Here is a 21,825-nt window from a genome sequence, read left to right as displayed (position 1 = left end):
TCTGTCCCTGACCTCCTTGTCTCTGCCTCTGTTCTGCCAGTGTGTCCCTGACCAGTGGGTTAGTGAAGACCCTGCTGTATAACTTCATCAGACCTGTTCTGTCTTACTTTCTGTCCCTGACCTCCTTGTCTCTGTCTCTGTCTCTGTTCTGCCAGTGTGTCCCTGACCAGTGGGTTAGTGAAGACCCTGCTGTATAACTTCATCAGACCTGTTCTGTCTTACTTTCTGTCCCTGACCTCCTTGTCTCTGCCTCTGTTCTGCCAGTGTGTCCCTGACCAGTGGGTTAGTGAAGACCCTGCTGTATAACTTCATCAGACCTGTTCTGTCTTACTTTCTGTCCCTGACCTCCTTGTCTCTGTCTCTGTCTCTGTTCTGCCAGTGTGTCCCTGACCAGTGGGTTAGTGAAGACCCTGCTGTATAACTTCATCAGACCTGTTCTGTCTTACTTTCTGTCCCTGACCTCCTTGTCTCTGTCTCTGTTCTGCCAGTGTGTCCCTGACCAGTGGGTTAGTGAAGACCCTGCTGTATAACTTCATCAGACAGGAGAAGTGTCCACCTCCCGCCACACACATCTTTGAGCAGCAGTCAGACGGCGGAGGCCTGCTCTACGGCCTTGCCTCGGGGGTAGCGAGTAAGTACAAGAAGGAGCACACTAGGGTTGGGTGGTATCCAGATACATACATCCAGATACGGTATAACCGGCATTGCACACAAGGGGGCGCTATTTCTTTACAAACGTGAATCTTTAAAAAAAAATTATGCTAACAAATGCTAACAAAGTACTAGAGAATTCCCATAGCGGACGCTAGCTAAATGCTAACATGCGCAAGCGAACATAAACTAATTGCAAGGACAGACACCCCAGCTCATAAAGTTATACAACTGTTTTGCTGCACACACAAAACAAATATTAGACAGCAGGGATGTTGATCAAGGAGGGGATTGATTGTTTCCGCTGGAACCAAGAAACTTGATCTTGCCAGCTAGTCACAAAGCATGTTAGCAAACCAAATGCATCGCTGGATCCCTGAGCTGGAGATAATTTATTTGGCACGTCTTGGATAGTTAACTTATAGTTGTAAGGTAGATAGCTGGCAAACATTAGTAGTGAATTTCAAGTGTAACTTGATCACCTCTCTTGAGCAGCACAACAGTAGATTGTCATGTCAGGAAAGCTTTCATTTAGTAAACAAAGCATACCATGTGACTGTCTCAATCAGCTGCTGTGGGGAACGGCTTCATAATGAAAAAAATTACGCAACCCGCGAACTGAAGAACTCTTTATTTATTAACCTAGTGCACAAGTTGACTGCAGGTATTTATTTCTAAAGAACAAATAAAATCAAAATATTTTTGTTGTTGCTATTTGACGGTATTGAAAATCATACCGTTGGTATTTCAAAATACCCTGGTATGCCGCCCAAGCCTAGCATACACATGCACAGGGATGCAGACACACACACACACACACACACACACACACACACACACACTGATATATGTTGTGAGGTTGTGTTATTTTGGGCTGTAGCTGTACTGTAAGTACAGGGTTGATCTGCGATGAAATGACATCACCTCCCAAACTGTCTGACTTTATACTCTGCCTCGTCACACAAATCACAGGATTGGTTTACATCCCTTCATTTGAACGTTGAAATGTAATTGTACTGATGTAAGCCAAGACTCTCTCAGACATGAGTAGTGGAGTCAGAAAGACTCTCTCAGACATGAGTAGTGGAGCCAGAGGACAGCGCCAGATAGACTTTACTAGATCTCTCTCTGCTAGGATGCATTTCAGGTTAATGAGCAGCTCTGAGACGCCGTGTTGCCTGTTGTCTTTCCTCATTGTCAGACCAAGACAGTAATGTTAGACTTCTTGTCTGTCTAGATCTTTTATCAATGTCTGTAATGACTGTGGTGGTGTGATGTCTTTGTTTTTGAATTGGGTCTTTGCAGTTAGTTAGTAGAGACCTCGCTCTGTGATACCAGGCCTCCCGTACCAAATAGCATCTTATTCCCTATATAGTGCACTACTTTTGATCAGGGACCATAGGGTTCTGATCAAAAGTAGTAGTGCACTACATAGGGAATAGGGTGCTATTTGGGACGCAGCAGGCCAGTTGTTTTAATGGGAAGTAGTGAAGTACTATAGCAGTGTAAACCGTTGATTCATGGTCCCTTAGAGTCAGACCACTGCCTGTAGTGATTGAACTGTGGGAATCGCTCAGTGCCAGGGATGTGGCTGGTTAGGTCTCTGACACACACAGACACACATGCACAAATACATATTCATGGACACGCGCGCGCAACACAAAATTACAAGACACTCTCGTCCTCTAATGGCTGGAGTGGAGCCTGAGATAAAAATATAAACCGTTATAATAAATGTTTTGCTAGCCTGGCCAGGGAAACCAGGAAGCCCGCTGACCCCTGACCCCTGACCCAGCTCTCTCTCTCTCTCTGGGTAGCCGGTATGGGGCCTGCGGGGGGGGGGGGTGCCTGGAAGTGAATGCTAGTGTACTGAAAAGCGTACTGACATTTACTCCTGGGGTGCTGATCTGTTGAACCCTCTACAACCACTGTGATTATTATTTGACCCTGCTGGTCATCTATGAACGTTTGAACATCTTGAAGAATGATCTGGGCTTAATGGCCATGTACTCTTATAATCTCCACCCGGCACAGCCAGAAGAGGACTGGCCACCCCTCAGAGCCTGGTTCCTCTCTAGGTTTCTTCCTAGGTTCCTGCCTTCTAGGGAGTTTTTCCTAGCCACCGTGCTTCTACATCTGCATTGCTTGCTGTTTGGGGTTTTAGGCTCGGTTTCTGTAAAAGCACTTTGTGACAGCTGCTGATGTAAAAAGGGCTTAATAAAATACATTTGATTGATTGATGGATTGGAGAGACTTTGGCCAAAAGGATGAAATGGATTTAAAATTTTCTTTGTAGTGTTATGTGGCAGTGAGTGCTGAGCAGCCATTTCACTCCAATGCCCGGGGTGAGCAACAAAGTTAGAGTGGATGTTTTTTTACTCTCTTCATCGTTCCAATCTTCCTCTTCTGCATTGCCCTTGTCTGTCTCTCTTCACACCAGGCCCTTCACAGATCACTAGAGGCTGCTGGTTAGGGTTCAGCACGAGTTCAGACCAGTCCGTCTTGTTGATTTGCAGCGGTGAAGGCTCCTCAGGCCTGTGTGTCTGTCTGTGTGTGTGTGGAGTCCTCCTTGAGATTTCCCCATAATGTCTTCCATTCACAGTACCAAAGAGAGCTGAGCCCTCACAGATAGAGCGAGAAAGGAATTGCTATGTCCTACCAGACAGACACTGTAGCATTGGCCAGACTAGACAGGTGCCTTACTGTGGTAGTCTCTTCATGACTTACTTCCTCTGTCTGCTTTGTTTAGGATTCTTCCACATCCTCTCTCATTCTAGAATGGCAGCTAGCTAAATCCGTTTACTGTCTGTCTGCATGCCATGGCTGCAGCTAACTACAGTCTAAAATGCACCCTGGTTGTAAATCACGACTTTAGTACCCTACTCACACTGATGTCTTTATGTAGGACAACGAGCCTGTTCTGTCTGACAGCCAAGCGGAAGAATGAATGGTATTTGTACGGCAGAGGACAGCCTATAGTCCTCTGGACAATCAGAAGGGATGTGGAGGTGGTACCATGGGAGACTGGGCTGTTTACAGTGTTGTGTTGTGGTTATTATTTAGGGTCCGATTTGGCCTCTGATCAGACGGTTTGTATTGGCATGTTGAGCTCTCCTGCCTCCCCTGCGCCTACTCAGAGCTCTGTGGAAGACTGGGAGAAGAGCGGGAGGGAGAAAATAAATATATAGATAGTGAGTGAGTGAGTGAGACAGGGAATGGCTGTTTTCTTCTCCCATTATGTATTTTTCATCCAAGAGGTCCATGAGCATGAAATTGTCATATTTTCCTGGTGTGGTGCTCTATTTTCGAATGTTTCCTGTGCTTTTTTAGAACTGTTGAATTCTTCCATGCACTTTGTGTACATGAAAGATCCCATTTCAGAATGACGTAAAGAAACAGCAAACCGTGACAGGCAAAATCAAGCAAAGGGAAATTATGTAAATGTAGTGCTTAGAACATTGTGATCATAAGGATGTAACGATGGTCTTATTTATCTCTGTCAGTCTGACACGGGCATGGCACAGGCCAAGAGAGGGATGAAACCAACTACAGGGAAATATATTAAAAGAACGAAAATCAAACAGGAGAACGATGGGGAACGGCCATGTACAGACACAGTGGGCGTAGCTTTGCTATTGAGAGAGGCCGTCGTAGGCAGACCTGGCTCTTGAGAAGACAGGCTATGTGAACACTGCCCACAAAATGAGGTGGAAACTGAGCTGCACTTCTTAACCTCCTGCCAAATGTATGACCATATTTCCCTTAGATTACAGACCCACAAAGAATTGGAAAACAAATCAAATTTTGATCAATTCACATATCTATTAGGTGAAATACCACAGTGTGCCATCACAGCAGCAATATTTGTGACCTGTTGCCATGAGAAAAGGCAACCAGTGAAGCACAAACAACATTGTAAATACAACCGAACAGTGGGAGGCCTGATTACCAACAACAACGAGACAGCCTACAGGGAGGAGGTGAGGGCCCTGGCAGGGTGGTGCCAGGAAGATAACCTCTCTCTCAACGTCAACAAAACGAAAGAGCTGATCGTGGACAGCAGAGAGAGCACGCCCCCATCCACATCGAGGCCGCAGTGGAGAGGGTGAAAAGCTTCAAGTTCCTCGGCGTGCACATCACTGACAGCCTGAAATGGTCCAGCCACACAGGAGGCTGAAGAAATTCGGCTTGGCCCCTAAGACCCTCACAAACTTCTACAGATGCACCATCGAGAGCATCCTGTCGGGCTGTATCACCGCCTGGTATAGCAATTGCGCCGTCCGCAACCTCAGGGCTCTCCAGAGGGTGGTGCAGGCAGCCCAACGCATCACCGGGGGCAAACTGCCTGACCTCCAGGACATCTACAGCACCCGGTGTCACAGGAAGGCCAAGAAGATCATCAAGGACCTCAGCCACCCGAGCCACGGCCTGCTACCATCTAGAAGGCGGAGACAGCACAGGTGCATCAAAGCTGGGACTGAGTGACACCTATCTCCAGGCCTTCAGACTGTGAAATAGTCACTACTAGCCGGCTTCCACCCAGTACCCAGCCCTGAACTTAGTCACTGTTACTAGCCGGCTACCACCCGGTACTCTACCCTGCACCTTAGAGACTTCTGCCCTATGTATATAGTCATTGATCACTGGTCACTTTAATAATGTTTGAATACTGTTTAACCCACTTCATATGTATATACTATATTCTAATCAAGGCTCATTCTATATAACTACTGCTGTACACACCTTTTCTATTCATATACTGTCCATACTGTCTATACACACCATTATTTATATATATATATATACTGAACAAAAATATAAATGCCACATGTTGGTCTGTTTCATGAGCTGAAATAAAAGATCCCAGAAATGTTCCATACGCACAAAAAGCTTATTTCTCTCAAAATGTTGTGCACTAATTTGTTTACATCCCTGTTAGTGAGCATTTATCCTTTGCCAAGATAATCCACCCACCTGACTGGTGTGGCATATCAAGAAGCTGATTAAACAGCATGATCATTACACAGGTGCACTTTGTGCTGGGGACAATAAAAGGCCACTCTAAAATGTCCAGTTTTGTCACACAATGCCACAGATGTCTCAAGTTTTGAGGGAGTGTGCAATTGGCATGCTGACTGCAGGAATGTCCACCAGAGCTGTTGGCAGAGAATTTAATGATCATATCGCTACCATAAGCCGCCTCCAACGTCGTTTTAGAGAATTTGGCAGTACGTCCAACCAGCCTCACAACCGCAGACCACGTGTTATAATGCCAGCCCAGGACCTCCACATCCGGCTTCTTCACCTGCTGGATCGTCTGAGACCAGCCACCTGGACAGTTGATGAAACTGAGGAGTATTTATGTCTGTAATAAAACCCTTTTGTGGGGGAAAACTCATTCTGATTGGCTGGGCCTGGCTCCCAAGTGGGCTTCCCTGTCCAGTCATGTGAAATCCATAGATTAGGGCTTAATTCATAATTTCCTTATGAACTGTAAAATCGTTAATGCTGAGTATACCAAATTTTAGGAACCCCCCCGTTTGCCCTCAGAACAGCCTCAATTTGTCAGGTCATGGACTCTACAAGGTGCCGAAAGTGTTCCACAGGAATGCTGGCCCATGTTGACTCCAATGCTTCCCGCAGTTGTGTCAAGTTGGCTGGATGTTCTTTAGGTGGTGGATCATTCTTGATACATACAGGAAACTGTTGAGCGTGAAAAACCCAGAAGTGTTGCAGTTCTTGACACAAACTGGTGCGGCTGGCATCTACTACCATACCCCCGTTCAAAGGCACTTAAATATTTTGTCTTGCCCATTCACCCTCTGAATGGCACACACACAATCCATGTCTCAATTGTCTCATGGCTTAAAAATATTTATTTAACCTGTCTCCTCCGCTTCACCTACACGGATTTGAAGTGAATTTAACAGGTGACATCAATAAGGATTCACCTAGTCAGTCTGTCATGGGGAAATAGAGCACCACACCAGGAAAATATGACAATTTCATGCTCATGGACCTCTTGGATGGAAAAATACATTATGGGAGAAAAAAACTGCCATTCCCTGTCTTAATGTTTTGAACACTCAGAGAATTGTGTCCAGTAAAGCCCTTTGAGTTGAATTGAGAGAGGGAGAGAGAGAGCGAGGCAGTGAGAGGCTGTCTGAATGGGAAAACAGGAGAAAGAGGGGCCTTGCCCTTTATGGACACGGAGGGAGAGAGAGTCTGTGTCTGACTGGATCGGCGGTCAGCGGTTTCACATAGATAAGTGTTCTTTGTTTGTGGCAGACGCCTATCAGCGGGCCATCAGAAGCCAGACTGTCTCTGTCTCTGACTACTGTGTGTGTGTGTTGGTGTGTGGTTCTGTCTGTGGTTCTGTGTGTGCCTACGTGTGGCTACTGTCTGACTGTTATCAGAGGCCAGAGTTATGCCCTGTCATCTCTGTAAGCCCCCAGAGCCTCAGTGTCTGCTACTGCCTCGTCTCCTCCCCCCCCCCACCCACACTGATAGATAGACGCCATATAGGATGTTGGCTTTCTGGCTGTAGTCATGACAGTCACGTGGACAGACCGTCGCCTCTCCCCTTACTTAGATGACTGGAGCACAGACTGGTAACTGCCTGGTGTGTCCACAATGGAACAAAGTGTGTAATGTGACGGACAGAACTAACATGCCCTGCAGGCCTGGACGGACGGACGGACAGAGAGACAGACAGACAGACAGGGGTTGGTCAAGGCTCCCTTTTTCCCCCAGTTTGAAGCATTCTTTCCTCAGAATTTCCCATCACTCATTTACCCCCAGCATGATAGTATGATCCTGTTTCACATGCCATCACAGGACTGTGTGCGTGTGTCTTACTCATAGCCCCGTGCCTGTATGATCTTTAGTTGGGCATTCCCAGGAGATGTCTGTCAGCCAGTCACTTAGCCTGCTACAGTCAGTCAGGCTGTGTCTGTAGGCAGGGCTGCAGCCAACATATGAATCTCTATTAATCAAACCGGTTTTATATCAGCCCTCTTATTTGTCTCCATGGAAAGAAGAGAGCTTTGAAGCCATCCAACCAACTGGATTGTAATTTCCTGTTTACTGGATTACTGTAGCCTACATAATGTTCCAATGCTCTGTGAGAAATTACAATCTAAGATGATTCCATCCACACATCATCTGACTGAGACAGTTGGCTTAGAGGGCATTCCAAACGGCACCCTATTTCCTATGGCCCTGGTCCAAAGTAGTTCACCGTATAGGGAATAAGGTTCCATTTGGGATTCAACATTCGTTGCCATTGAAAATGATATAAGCTCTTACTAACAGCAGTGAAAACAGTTGGGCTAAATCCATGTACAGTAATACAGTGACTTTCATCCTGTCGCTAGCAGTTGCTCCAGTTGTTTTGTATTTATTTGAGTCATGGGTCGTCCGTGGTGGCAGACTGGCAGTAGTAATGTAATGTGTTGAATATCCTGTCCTGTCCTGTCCTGTCCTGTCCTGTCCTGTCCTGTCTGTTGTGTATAATGCCATGTCTTTCAGTGCTCCCAGTGTAGCCTCTAAAGAGAGAAAGAGGCATGTTAGTTTGGTTGGCATGCCGGCAATTTAACTGGGTTTGGCTTGCTGTTATTTACTTTTTCCAAATAATGTATTTTGTGTATTAATTTGCCTTACAAAAGTGCACATTGTAATGGTATTGAGATCACTATTTCTACAGGAATGTATGTTACAAGCTTACCCGTTTTAAGCCTTGTTTATTGAAGAGTTTAATAATTTATTCCTGCTGCGTCAGGAGGGTTGGCAAACCAGGTCCGTGATCTGAAGCACTGTTTAAGCTGGCCAAATCCCAGGGGGAGATAAATACTTCCCCAGAGTCAGATGAACTCGTGGATACCATTTGTTTGTCTCTGCGTGCAGTTTGAAGCATGCTAGCTGTTACCATAGACATCCAGTCATTGTGCTAACGCTAGTTAGTATTGGCTCGCGAAACTACCTCTAACTTCCTTCGTACAGGACGTCACTTAGCGTGGTTTCCTCCGAGAAAAGGTCTGAAAGGGAAACTAAAAGGAAGAGAGAACCTTTCCTCCTGGTTATTAGTGAAGTTGAGTGGTGCCTGGCCTGCCAGTTCACTGTTGCCCTGAGGAAGTGGAGCACAGGGTAATCATGCCGAGGCCCATCTCTCTGTCAGCGTGTGATGCGTCCCAAATGGTACCCCATTCTCTACATAGTGCACTACTTAGGGATTAGGGTGCCATTTGGGATACAGCCGGGTCTGTCTGTTAGCGTGTCTGGGTGCCAGTCTCGCCCCACGTCGACCACGGTGTGTGTGTGTCCACACCAGTCTGGCCCCACAGCAACCATGGTGCCACCTGTCTAACTTCCTGTCCAGAACAAAGCAGCTGACAATGTAGAGGCACAGGAAGTGGTGCTCTGTGTGTGTCTACCACCAACTGAATTTTGCTCTGCCCGGAGTACCCATGAAGTACTCCCTCGTGCATTTTACCAGTAAGCCTATGGTCTTATGAGTCTTTGTGGATAGTACCCTGGTTGGGGACCAGTGTGTTAGACTATATGAACCACTGTTAGACTATATGAACCACTGTGTTAGACTATATGAACCACTGTGTTAGACTATATGAACCACTGTGTTAGACTATATGAACCACTGTGTTAGACTATATGAACCACTGTGTTAGACTACATGAACCACTGTGTTAGACTACATGAACCACTGTGTTAGACTACATGAACCACTGTGTTAGACTACATGAACCACTGTTTTAGACTATATGAACCACTGTTAGACTATATGAACCACTGTGTTGAGACTGTATGAAGCTAGATTAAATCTGGTTTCAGAACTAGGCTAGACATAAAATAGGCTGACATCATCCAGAGTAAATTACGACCAGAAATGATTAATGTAGATTAAGTACTGTTGCCAACGACTGGACTATACAATATGTTAGTGAATATAGTCATTTTGCACTCTGGGAATTGTCTGTCTCCATGGACACATAGAAATTCATTCTGTGAGGCTCTGGCTGTGAATAGTTGGGATAGCAGCAAGAGCCCCTGTTGTCATAGTTGAGAGGAAACCAAACCAACCTATTAATAATAGGCTGTATATGGCTCCACAGAGCATATATACAGGACATGAGGTCTGGGGGGGCCTGTAAGTTTACGTACGTGTATGTGTGTGTGTGTGTGTGTGTTGGACTGAGTGCACACGTCTGCGTACATCTAGTGTGTGTCTGAGAGTACTGTAGATACGTGTGTGTATATCTGTGTGTGTGTCATTATCAGAAGCCTGTTTATTTACCGTGGGTCGGCGCGGCGTGGTATGTTCTGCATATTTCTCCTATCGTCACGGCTACCGGCTCCACAGCGTCTGTCTATGAGCTGCTGGCCTTCCATCACCGTGTCTTAATTCATTTACTCTTCTGCAAATAAGACTACGACTGGAAATAAATAAACACAATGTCACTGTCTGTTCTGTTACCCTCAAGCGCGCGTGCACACACACACACACACACACACACACACACACACACACACACACACACACACACACACACAGACACACAGACAGACACACAGACAGACACACAAGCACACAGACAGACACACAAGCACACAGACAGACACACAAGCACACAGACAGACACACAAGCACACAGACAGACACACAAGCACACAGACAGACACACAGACGGACAGACAGACAGACAGACAGACACACAAGCACACAGACAGACAGACACTCACACACAGACAGACACTCACACACAGACAGACGCACACACAAACAGACACACTGTGGTAGACCACTGTAGACTCTATTATTCATCTTCACACAGACACGGTTCTTCCAGAGGGAGTTATTCATCTTCACACAGACACTGTTCTTCCAGAGAAAGCGTGATAGCTGAGGAGAAATGCCAAAATGGCATGGCCTTGTTGGAGGCAGTATCAGTATGCCTGATAGAATAGCTGGAGAAGGGAGAGAAGGGCAGGGTTGTTATGGGGGGGAGGGATAAAGAGAGAGTCAGTAGAGTGAGTCAGGAAGCGTTGCTGCCAGCCAGCCAGGACCTGGCTCTGCTCTGTACTGTGTCCAAAATATCAGCCTATTCCCTATATAGTGCACTACTTTTGACCAGGGCCCATAGGGTGCGAAACATAGGGAATAGGGTGCTATTTGGGATGCAAGCAGCCCTACTATCTGGTCAGTGCTCTGACAGAGATGGGTCTGCTCTAGCCGGTCTGGTGCCAGGGATGAGTAGGGCTGCTTATCTCCCCCGCTCCTCCCCTCCCTCTTTCCCCCGCTCTGTTGGGTTACTGCAGCCGGCCGCCACCGCTAGATGCTGGAGCAGCGCTGTGGGCTGGGTACCAAAAACATTTCTGCAACATTGAAGGTCCGCAAGAACACAGTGGCCTCATCATTCTTAAATGGAAGAAGTTTGGAACCACCAAGACTCTTCTTAGAGATGGCCACCCGGCCAAACTGAGCAATCGGGGTAGAAGGGCCTTGGTCAGGTGACCAAGAACCTGATGGCGCTCTGGAGTTCCTCTGTGGACGTTTGCCAAAAGGCACCTAAATAACTCTCAGACCATGAGAAACAGGATCGAGGGAAATATAAACGGAGGAAAGCACAGAGAGATCCTTGATGAAAACCTGCTCCAGAGCGCTCAGGATCTCAGACTGGGGCGACGGTTCACCTTCCAACAGGACAACAACCTTAAGCAGCCAAGACAACGTAGGAGTGTCTTCGGGACAAGTCTCTGAATGTCCTTGAGTGGCCCAGCCAGAGCCCGGACTTGAACCCGATCGAACATCTCTGGAGAGACCTGAAAATAGCGGTGCACCGATGCTCCCCATCCAACCTGACAGAGCTTGAGAGGATCTGCAGAGAGGAATGGGAGAAACTCCCCAAATACAGGTGTGCCAAGTTTGTTGCGTCATACCCAAAAATACTTAAGGCTGTAATTGCTGCCAAAGGTGCTTAAACAATGTAATGAGTAAAGGGTCTGAATACTTATGTAAATGTTATATTTCAGTTTTATCTTTTATAAAACTGTTTTTGCTTTGTCATTATGGGGTATTTTGTGTAGATTGATGAGGGGAAAAAACAATTTAATCCATTTTAGAACAAGGCTTTAACGTAACAATGTGGAAAAAAAGTCAAGGGGTCTGATTACTCTCCGAATGCACTGTATCTACAGAAATACAGGGGCTTGCGAAAGTATTCACCCACCTTGGAATTTTTCCTGTTTTGTTGCCTTACAACCTGGAATTTAAATGGATTTTTGGGGGGTTTGTATCATTTGATTTACACAACATGCCTACCACTTTGAAGATGCAAAATATTTGTTATCCTGAAACTCACAAGAAATAAGACAAAAAAACAGAACTTGAGCGTGCATAACTATTCACCCCCACAAAGTCAATACTTTGTAGAGCCACCTTTTGCAGCAATTACAGCTGCAAATCTCTTGGGGTATGTCTCTATGAGCTTGGCACATCTAGCCACTGGGATTTTTCCCATTCTTCAAGGCAAAACTGCTCCAGCTCCTTCAAGTTGGATGTGTTCCGCTGGTGTACAGCAATCTTTAAGTCATACCACAGATTCTCAATTGGATTGAGGTCTGGGCTTTGACTAGGCCATTCCAAGACATTTAAATGTTTCCCCTTAAACCACTCAAGTGTTGCTTTAGCAGTATGCTTAGGGTCATTGTCCTGCTGGAAGGTGAACCTCTGTCCCAGTCTCAAATCTCTGGAAGACTGAAACAGGTTTCCCTCAAGAATTTCCCTATATTTAGCGCCATCCATCATTCCTTCAATTCGGATGAAAAACATCCCCACAGCATGATGCTGCCACCACCATGCTTCAGTGTGGGGATGGTGTTCTCGGGGTAATGAGAGGTGTTGGGTTTGTGCCAGACATAGCATTTTCCTTGATTGCCAAAAAGCTAAATTTTAGTCTCATCTGACCAGAGAACCTTCTTCCATATGTTTGGGGAGTCTCCCACATGCCTTTTGGCGAACACCAAACGTGTTTGCTTATTTCTTTCTTTAAGCAATGGCTTTTTTTCTGGCCACTCTTCCGTAAATCCCAGCTCTGTGGAGTGTATGGCTTAAAATGGTCCTATGGACAGATACTCCAATCTCCGCTGTGGAGCTTTGCAGCTCCTTCAGGGTTATCTTTGGTCTCTTTGTTGCCTCTCTGATTAATGCCCTCCTTGCCTGGTCTGTGAGTTTTGGTGGGCGGCCCTCTCTTGGCAGGTTTGTTGTGGTGCCATATTCTTTCAATTTTTTTATAATGGATTTAATGGTGCTCCGTGGGATGTTTAAAGTTTCGGATATATTTTTTTATAACCCAACCCTGATCTGTACTTCTTCACAACTTTGTCCCTGACCTGTTTGGAGAGCTCCTTGGTCTTCATGGTGCCGCTTGCTTGGTGGTGCCCCTTGCTTAGTGGTGTTGCAGACTCTGTGGCCTTTCAGAACAGGTGTATATATACTGAGATCATGTGACAGATCATATGACACTTAGATTGCACACAGGTGGACTTTATTTAACTAATTATGTGACTTCTGAAGGTAATTGGTTGCACCAGATCTTATTTAGGGGCTTCATAGCAAAGGTGGTGAATACATATGCACGTACCACTTTTCCGTTATTTATTTTATATAAGTTTTTAAAACAAGTTATTTTTTTCATTTAACTTCACCAGTTTGGACAATTTTGTGTATGTCCATTACAAAATTTGAAAAATGCCAAGGGGGTTGAATACTTTTGCAAGGCACTGTAAGAGAGATCCTGCTTCTGTTGCCTGTTTGAGTGTTTGTTTAATGGCCTACTGATTCCATGAGCACCAAGCCTCATGCAACCGCAGCATGTCGGATAAACAATTTCACAAATTCACCTTTTTTTAAATCTTTGCTTTGCTGTAATAAAGGCGTTAGACTTTTTTTCTCTCGTTAGAACAGCCTCTCTGCTATTATTTATAATGTATTTTTGTGTTTACACTGTTCCAAATTATAATAATAACCCTTATTTTTCTTGATCTCCGTATTGTTATAATTAGTATTATTGTTATGATCATCATTATAATAATAAGTAAAGTCATTATCATTAGTAGGCTTAGTATAGCAGCCTTATATAACCACCATCGAGCTGTAGGCCTAAGAGCGCATCCTGTTTAGTCTTAATACCGTAACTTACTTAGGCCTATATTTCAATACTTATGTAGGCTACTGTATCAATCAAATCATTCATTTGTTCATGACATCACACAGCATACGAGTCAAGCATTTTAGTTTTACAATAAAATAACAAAGCGACCCTTGAATAATTAGCGTAAACAATAAATAAACCGTTCCATTTTGGAAATTGCATTCACGAATGAATGTGGCTGGTTTTAGTCTTTGCTGTATTAAAGGCTTAAAAAACAAAACTTTACAACAAACTCTCTGGTACGCTTATAATTTATTCAGTGTTGTTTACATTGTTCCAAATGGTCAGAGAACTTATTTTGTAATCTAATAACACCTGTTTGGCACACATAATATGCACGCAGCGCTTGCTCCTTACTTTATTTTTCTTGATCTTCAGTATTTTCCACAACTAGTCAAATGTATTCCACAATCTGACTTCCCCTTTACCTCCTGAGCAACCAGTAAACATTCCACCGTTTCGAGTTTATTTGTCACATCCTCTGCATCCATTTTGCTGACACGTGTTACGGGGTTCGGAGTTTGTTATAACCAATTCATTGATGTGATTATGATATAGGTCAGGCAATATTGGTCACATGCATGCGATGCATACATGTGTCACGTAAAGAGAGCAAGTGTTTAGGGAATGTTTTTCCTAAACAAATGAGGGATTTCGGTAACAAAACTTTTCAGTCAGAAATGGCTGTAATTATGTTGCAGCTTCAGCAACACGGACAGCACGATTAACACTGTTGATGTTCTGTTGTGGTCGCTGCAGCAGGGAGGAGAGAGAGACAACGGGTGCTAGTCACACAGTCACTCGCTGTACATTTTTTTTTTGCGCAGCAAGTCTGAGTCCGGCCCGGCACAATCAAATCAATTGCAGTCGGACTTCCTCTAGTCATTTGTGTGTCTTAATTATTTCATCAAACAGTGCGCTTAAAGCATCAGATAAGCTCAGTGCATGTAGTTGATTTGATTAAAACGCATAGGATGTGTCTATATATGGAAAAATAAGTTTGAACATTTCGACCAATCAATTTTCCTTTTTCGGGGACAGCCCTCATTTATTCACGTTACTTTACTTAAATAAAATGTTTTATTTGATGACTTTATTTCATTCCAAGTCATCATCTCATCTCTATAGAGCTGCTGCCTATGCTGTCTGACAAAATCACTATTTTGTAGCTCTTCAAAGTAAATAAGGTATACTTTTGACTGCTGAATACCAACTATCAATCACTTAGATCATGAATTTTCAGGCTCACGAAGCTGCTGCTTACTATCCCTCTCGATCGCACGTTCTCTTTTCTCTCAAGCCTCACATCCACCAGAAGCATCAAACTCTCTGCGTTCCGGCGGAAGTCATTCATTGTCATTGGAGCAGTCCGCAACGCTACTTAGGGGGTGCCGCACTAGGCTGAGGTGCGTTCTGGGTACCGCATGCGTTCAATATTTTCGACTCGTGCGTTGCTTTACCGTGCAGTGGTACAAACGGAAGTACACACACAGACTCCAACTAGCTAGCTTTTAGCTAGTTGAAAGCTAAGCATGTGTGTCGAGTACGGAAAATGATGGGCTAGACATCCAGCAAAACCAAATGCATATGCATCTGGTATCACTCTGTGCCTGCTCCGCACAGACCGGACAAGTTTAAGCGGGCCCGCAATGGATTATGGTCATTGTAGTTAATTACCACGTTTTCTGCGCTAAATTATGTAGAATATTGGCATGTTGGAAACTCCCTACTACATCGCACAGTTCAGGCTTGATCTGATTTATCTCTACAGAAACTTTACATCGAGCTCACAGAAGAAAAAAAAACAGAAAAGGAATTCAAATGATTGAACCGACTTCGGTCAATGAGTTGTTTAAAAGCCAAAAAATAACCGACATTTTGGTTTATTGCTCAGCACTACTAATCTATTGATGATCAGATACTTCAGTTGTAACAGGCTCTGTTGCACTCACATTTGACAGTTGATAGACAACTTTAGCACAGGAGACTGAAAAGATTTGGCATGGGTCGCCAGATCCTCAAAAAGTTATACAGCTGCACCATCGAGAGCATCCTGACCGGTTGCATCACCGCCTGGTATGGCAACTGCTCGGCATCTGACCGTAAGGCACTACAGAGGGTAGTGCATACGGCCCAGTACATCACTGGGGCCAAGCTTCCTGCCATCCAGGTCCTCTATACCAGGCGGTGTCAGAGGAAAGCCCCAAAAATGGTCATAGACTCCAGTCACCCAAGTCATATACTGTTCTTTCTGCTACCGCACGGCAAGCGGTACCGGAGCGTCAAGTCTAGGACCAAAAGGCTCCTTAACAGCTTCTAACCCCAAGCCATAAGACTGCTGAACAATTAATCAAATGGCCACCCGGACTATTTACATTGACCCTCCCCCTCCATTTGTTTTTACACTGCTGCTACCCGCTGTCTATTATCTATGCATTGTCACTTTACCCCTACCTACATGTACAAATTACCTCGACTAACCTGTACCCCCGCACATTGACTCAGTACCGGTACCCCCTGTATATATCCTCGTTATTGTTATTTTATTTTTACTTTTTTACTAATTTTTACATTCGTTTATTTAGTAAATATTTTCTTAACTCTTTCTTGAACTGCATTGTTGGTTAAGGGCTTATAAGTAAGCATTTCACGGTAAGGTCTACACCGGTTGTAATCGGCGCATGTGACAAATAAAGTTAGATTTTTCAACAATAGCCTGTATAGAAATCTAAACGTCTCTGGTGCTGCTGCATGTCCTCATTGGTTGTCTTTCCATCAATTACACAGGCTGGTCGACACATATCAACATCTTAGTGGTGGGGTAGGATAAATAAATACAACAGAATAGGCCTAATTTAAAAGAACTGTGATGAAGGAAATGAAAAATGCTTTGTCAGAGCATGCCCGGAGCTTGTGGCTGAGCGGTACCGGAGCGAAATGCTCCGCTCACATCCTCTGGCCCTGGGCTAGCCACAGACTGGGGGCCGGGAGAGCGGGAGAGACAGAAAGAGAGATAGAGATGCAGAGGAGGGAGAGCGGGACACCACCGACCCAGAGGGAGGACTGGGGGGGGACCGGACAGAGACAGGGGGGCCAGAGGGGGGAAGTGACCATGGCTCTGCTGTTCTGTTGTTTTTTTGCTGTGGATGCTGTTTGTTTATGTCCTTTGGCTGAGACGCTGAGACATCCGGCAGTTTTTCCACCCACCCGATCCATACAGTCCAGACACAGGGAATTGGAGTGGAACAGAGTGAGGGACACATATACACACACACACACACACGCACACATACACACACACACACACACACACACACACACGCACACATACACACACACACACACACAGACACACGCACACACACGCATACACACACACACAGACACACACACACACACACACAGACACAGACACACGTACACACACACACACACACACACACACACACACACACATGCTCCCCAGTCAATTTTTCCATCTTACATTGACAGAAAACAATTGCTGTGCTTCAGTTCTTTGTCCAAGCACATTGGCACATGGACTAAAGTATTAACCGATCAGATAGAAGAAGGACATGGTCAGGGTGTTGACCACAGCAGAGCTGATAACCAGAGGGTTTAACATGGTCAGGGTATTGACCACAGCAGACCTGATAACCAGAGGGTTTAACATGGTCAGGGTATTGACCACAGCAGAGCTGATAACCAGAGGGTTTAACATGGTCAGGGTATTGACCACAGCAGACCTGATAACCAGAGGGTTTAACATGGTCAGGGTATTGACCACAGCAGACCTGATAACCAGAGGGTTTAACATGGTCAGGGTATTCACCACAGCAGAGCTGATAACCAGAGGGTTTAACATGGTTGGGGTATTGACCACAGCAGAGCTGATAACCAGTGGGTTTAACATGGTCAGGGTATTGACCACAGCAGAGCTGATAACCAGTGGGTTTAACATGGTCAGGGTGTTGACCACAGCAGAGCTGATAACCAGAGGGTTTAACATGGTCAGGGTATTGACCACAGCAGAGCTGATAACCAGTGGGTTTAACATGGTCTGGGTATTGACCACAGCAGGGCTGATAACCAGTGGGTTTAACATGGTCAGGGTGTTGACCACAGCAGAGCTGATAACCAGTGGGTTTAACATGGTCAGGGTATTGACCACAGCAGAGCTGATAACCAGTGGGTTTAACATGGTCAGGGTATTGACCACAGCAGAGCTGATAACCAGTGGGTTTAACATGGTCAGGGTATTGACCACAGCAGAGCTGATAACCAGTGGGTTTAACATGGTCAGGGTATTGACCACAGCAGAGCTGATAACCAGAGGGTTTAACATGGTTGGGGTATTGACCACAGCAGAGCTGATAACCAGTGGGTTTAACATGGTTGGGGTATTGACCACAGCAGAGCTGATAACCAGAGGGTTTAACCTGGTCAGGGTATTCACCACAGCAGAGCTGATAACCAGAGGGTTTAACATGGTTGGGGTATTGACCAGAGGGTTTAACATGGTCGGGGTATTGACCAGAGGGTTTAACATGGTTGGGGTATTGACCACAGCAGAGCTGATAACCAGAGGGTTTAACATGGTCGGGGTATTGACCACAGCAGAGCTGATAACCAGTGGGTTTAATATGGTCAGGGCATTGACCACAGCAGAGCTGATAACCAGAGGGTTTAATATGGTTGGGGTATTGACCAGAGGGTTTAACATGGTTGGGGTATTGACCAGAGGGTTTAACATGGTCTGGGTATTGACCAGAGGGTTTAACATGGTCTGGATATTGACCCGAGGGTTTAACATGGTCGAGGTATTGACCAGAGGGTTTAACATGGTCGGGGTATTGACCAGAGGGTTTAACATGGTTGGGGTATTGACCACAGCAGAGCTGGTAACCAGAGGGTTTAACATGGTCGGGGTATTGACCACAGCAGAGCTGATAACCAGTGGGTTTAACATGGTCGGGGTATTGACCACAGCAGAGCTGATAACCAGAGGGTTTAACATGGTCAGGGTATTGACCACAGCAGAGCTGATAACCAGTGGGTTTAACATGGTCAGGGCATTGACCAGAGGGTTTAACATGGTCGGGGTATTGACCAGAGGGTTTAACATGGTCAGGGTATTGACCACAGCAGAGCTGATAACCAGAGGGTTTAATATGGTTGGGGTATTGACCAGAGGGTTTAACATGGTCGGGGTATTGACCAGAGGGTTTAACATGGTCGGGGTATTGACCAGAGGGTTTAACATGGTCAGGGTATTGACCACAGCAGAGCTGATAACCAGAGGGTTTAATATGGTTGGGGTATTGACCACAGCAGAGCTATTACTGACATTGATTGTGAAAGAAGAGCAGTCAGTCAAGCTGGGAAACTATTGTCTGTTCTGTCTCTCACCTATAGATGGAGACAAATCCTTTTCACTTTGAGAAAGATTAGTCTTCTAATATACTGTCTGTGTTCTTTCTTCTCAGATTGTAAGGCTTAGCCGAGCCAGAATGCACTGTTCTGAGAGAAAATACAATATGAGGTTCAGAAAATCAACACAGTGATAGTTTTCAATAGCAACATCTATACACAAAAATATGAACACAACATGTAAAGTGTTGGTCCCATATTTCATGAGCTGCAATAAAATATCCAATACATTTTCAAATATGCACAAAAAGCTTATTTCTCTCAAATATTTGTGCACTTTTTTTTTTTTACATCCCTGTTAGTAAGCCTTTCTCCTTTGCCAAGATAATCCATCCACCTGACATGTGGCATATCAAGAAGCTGATTAAACAGCATGATCACTATAAGGTGCACCTTGTGCTGGGGACAATAAAAGGCCACTCTAAAATGTGCAGTTTTGTCACACAACTCAATACCACAGATGTCTCAAGTTCAGGAGTATTTCTGCCTGTAATAAAGCCTTTTTGTGGGGAAAAACGAATTCTGATTGGCTGGGCCTGGCTTCCAAGTGGGTGGGCCTATTGCTGCGCCCTTGCCCAGTCATGTGAAATACATAGATTAGGGCCCAATTAATTTATTTCAATTGACTGATTTCCTTATTTTGTATTTGTATTTATTATGGATCCCCATTAGCTGCTGCCAAGGCAGCAGCTACTCTTCCTGGGGTCTAGCAAAATTAAGGCAGTTCATACAATTTTTTAAACATTCAAATACATTCACAGATTTCACAACACACTGTGTGCCCTCAGGCCCCTACTCCACCACTACCACATATCTACAGTACAAAAATCCATGTGTACGTGTGTGTATAGTGCGTATGTTATCGTGTGTATGCATGTGTCTGCGCTTATGTCTGTGTTGCTTCACAGTCCCCGCTGTCCCATAAGGAGTTTTTTTTTTAAATATTTTTTGTTTTAAAAAAAATCAAATTTTACTACTTGCATCAGTTACTTGATGTGGAATAGAGTTCCATGTAGTAATGGCTCTATGTAGTACTGTGCGCCTCCCATACTCTGTTCTGGACTTGGGGACTGTGAAGCCGTGCTGCCCTGTTCTGAGCCAATTGCAATTTTCCTAAGTCCTTTTTTTGTGGCACCTGACCACACCACTGAACAGTAGTCCGGGTGTGACAAAACTAGGGCCTGTAGGACCTTCCTTGTTGATAGTGCTGTTAAGAAGGCAGAGCAGTGCCCTATTATGGACATACCTCTCCCCATCTTAGCTACTGTTTACAATCCAGGGTTACTCCAAGCAGTTTAGTCACCTCAACTTGCTCCAAGCAGTTTAGTCACCTCAACTTGCTCAATTTCCACATTATTTATTACAAGATTTAGTTGAGGTTTCGTGAATGATTTGTCCCAAATACAATGCTTTTAGTTTTAGAAATATTTAGGACTAACTTATTCCTTGCCACCCACAGTGAAACTAACTGCAACTCTTTGTTAAGTGTTGCAGTCATTTCAGTCGCTGTAGTAGCTGACATGTATAGTGTTGAGTCATCCACATACATAGAAACTCTAGCCAGTGGCATGTCATTAGTAATGGGCCTAGACAGCTGCCCTGGGGAATTCCTGATTCTACCTGGATTATGTTGGAGAGGCTTCCATTAAAGAACACCCTCTGTGTTCTGTTAGACAGGTAACTCTGTATCCATAATATAGCAGGTGGAGTAAAGCCATAACACATACGTTTTTCCAGCAGCAGACTATGATCGATAATGTCAAAAGCCGCACTGAAGTCTAACAAAACAGCCCCCACAATCTTTTTATCATCAATTTCTCTCAGCCAATCATCAGTCATTTGTGTAAGTGCTGTGCTTGTTGAATGTCCTTCTCTATAAGCATGCTGAAAGTTTGTTGTCAATTTGTTTACTGTAAAATAGCATTGTATCTGGTCAAACACAATTTTTCCCAATAGTTTACTAAGGGTTGGTAACAGGCTAATTGGTCGGCTATTTGAGCCAGTAAAGGGTGCTTTACTATTATTATAATAATAATAATAATAATAATAATAATAATAATACTATTCTTAGGTAACGGAATGACTTTTGCTTCCCTCCAAGCCTAGGGGCACACACATTCTAGTAGGCTTAAATTGAAAATGTGGCAAATAGGAGTGGCAATATCGTTCGCTATTATCCTCAGTAATTTTCCATCCAAGTTGTCAGAGCCCGGTGGCTTGTCATTGTTGATAGACAACAATAATTTGTTTACCTCTTCCACACTCACTTTACGGAATTCAAAATTACAATGCTTGTCTTTCATAATTTGGTCAGATATACTTGGATGTGTAATGTCTTGCATAAGTTTGCTAATCTTGCCAATGAAAAAATCATTAAAGTAGTTGGTTTTGTGATGAATGAGCCATCTGATTCAATGAATGATGGAGCTGAGTTTGCCTTTTCTCCTAAAATGTCTTTTAAGGTGCTCCAAAGCTTTTTACTATCATTCTTTGTAATTTATCTTTGTTTCATAGTGTA

The 21,825-nt window shown here is 44.5% G+C and overlaps 1 protein-coding gene across 2 annotated transcripts in view; it reads left to right on the top strand.

Moving 5' to 3' along the window:
• LOC121573427 (dymeclin) overlaps positions 1 to 21,825 on the top strand; it is a 138,004-nt gene that overhangs the window by 29,847 nt on the left and 86,332 nt on the right. For both annotated transcript variants that reach the window (XM_041885399.1, XM_041885398.1), the window contains exon 8: positions 489 to 631. In XM_041885399.1, coding sequence (XP_041741333.1) covers positions 489 to 631 — 143 coding nt within the window. The remainder of the gene's footprint in view (positions 1 to 488; positions 632 to 21,825) is intronic.

Source organism: Coregonus clupeaformis, chromosome 9 (genome assembly GCF_020615455.1).
Source record: "Coregonus clupeaformis isolate EN_2021a chromosome 9, ASM2061545v1, whole genome shotgun sequence".
NCBI classification, from domain to species: Eukaryota; Metazoa; Chordata; class Actinopteri; order Salmoniformes; family Salmonidae; genus Coregonus; species Coregonus clupeaformis.
Note: the sequence above shows the minus strand (reverse complement) of the source record. Positions and strands in the feature narration are given on the sequence as shown.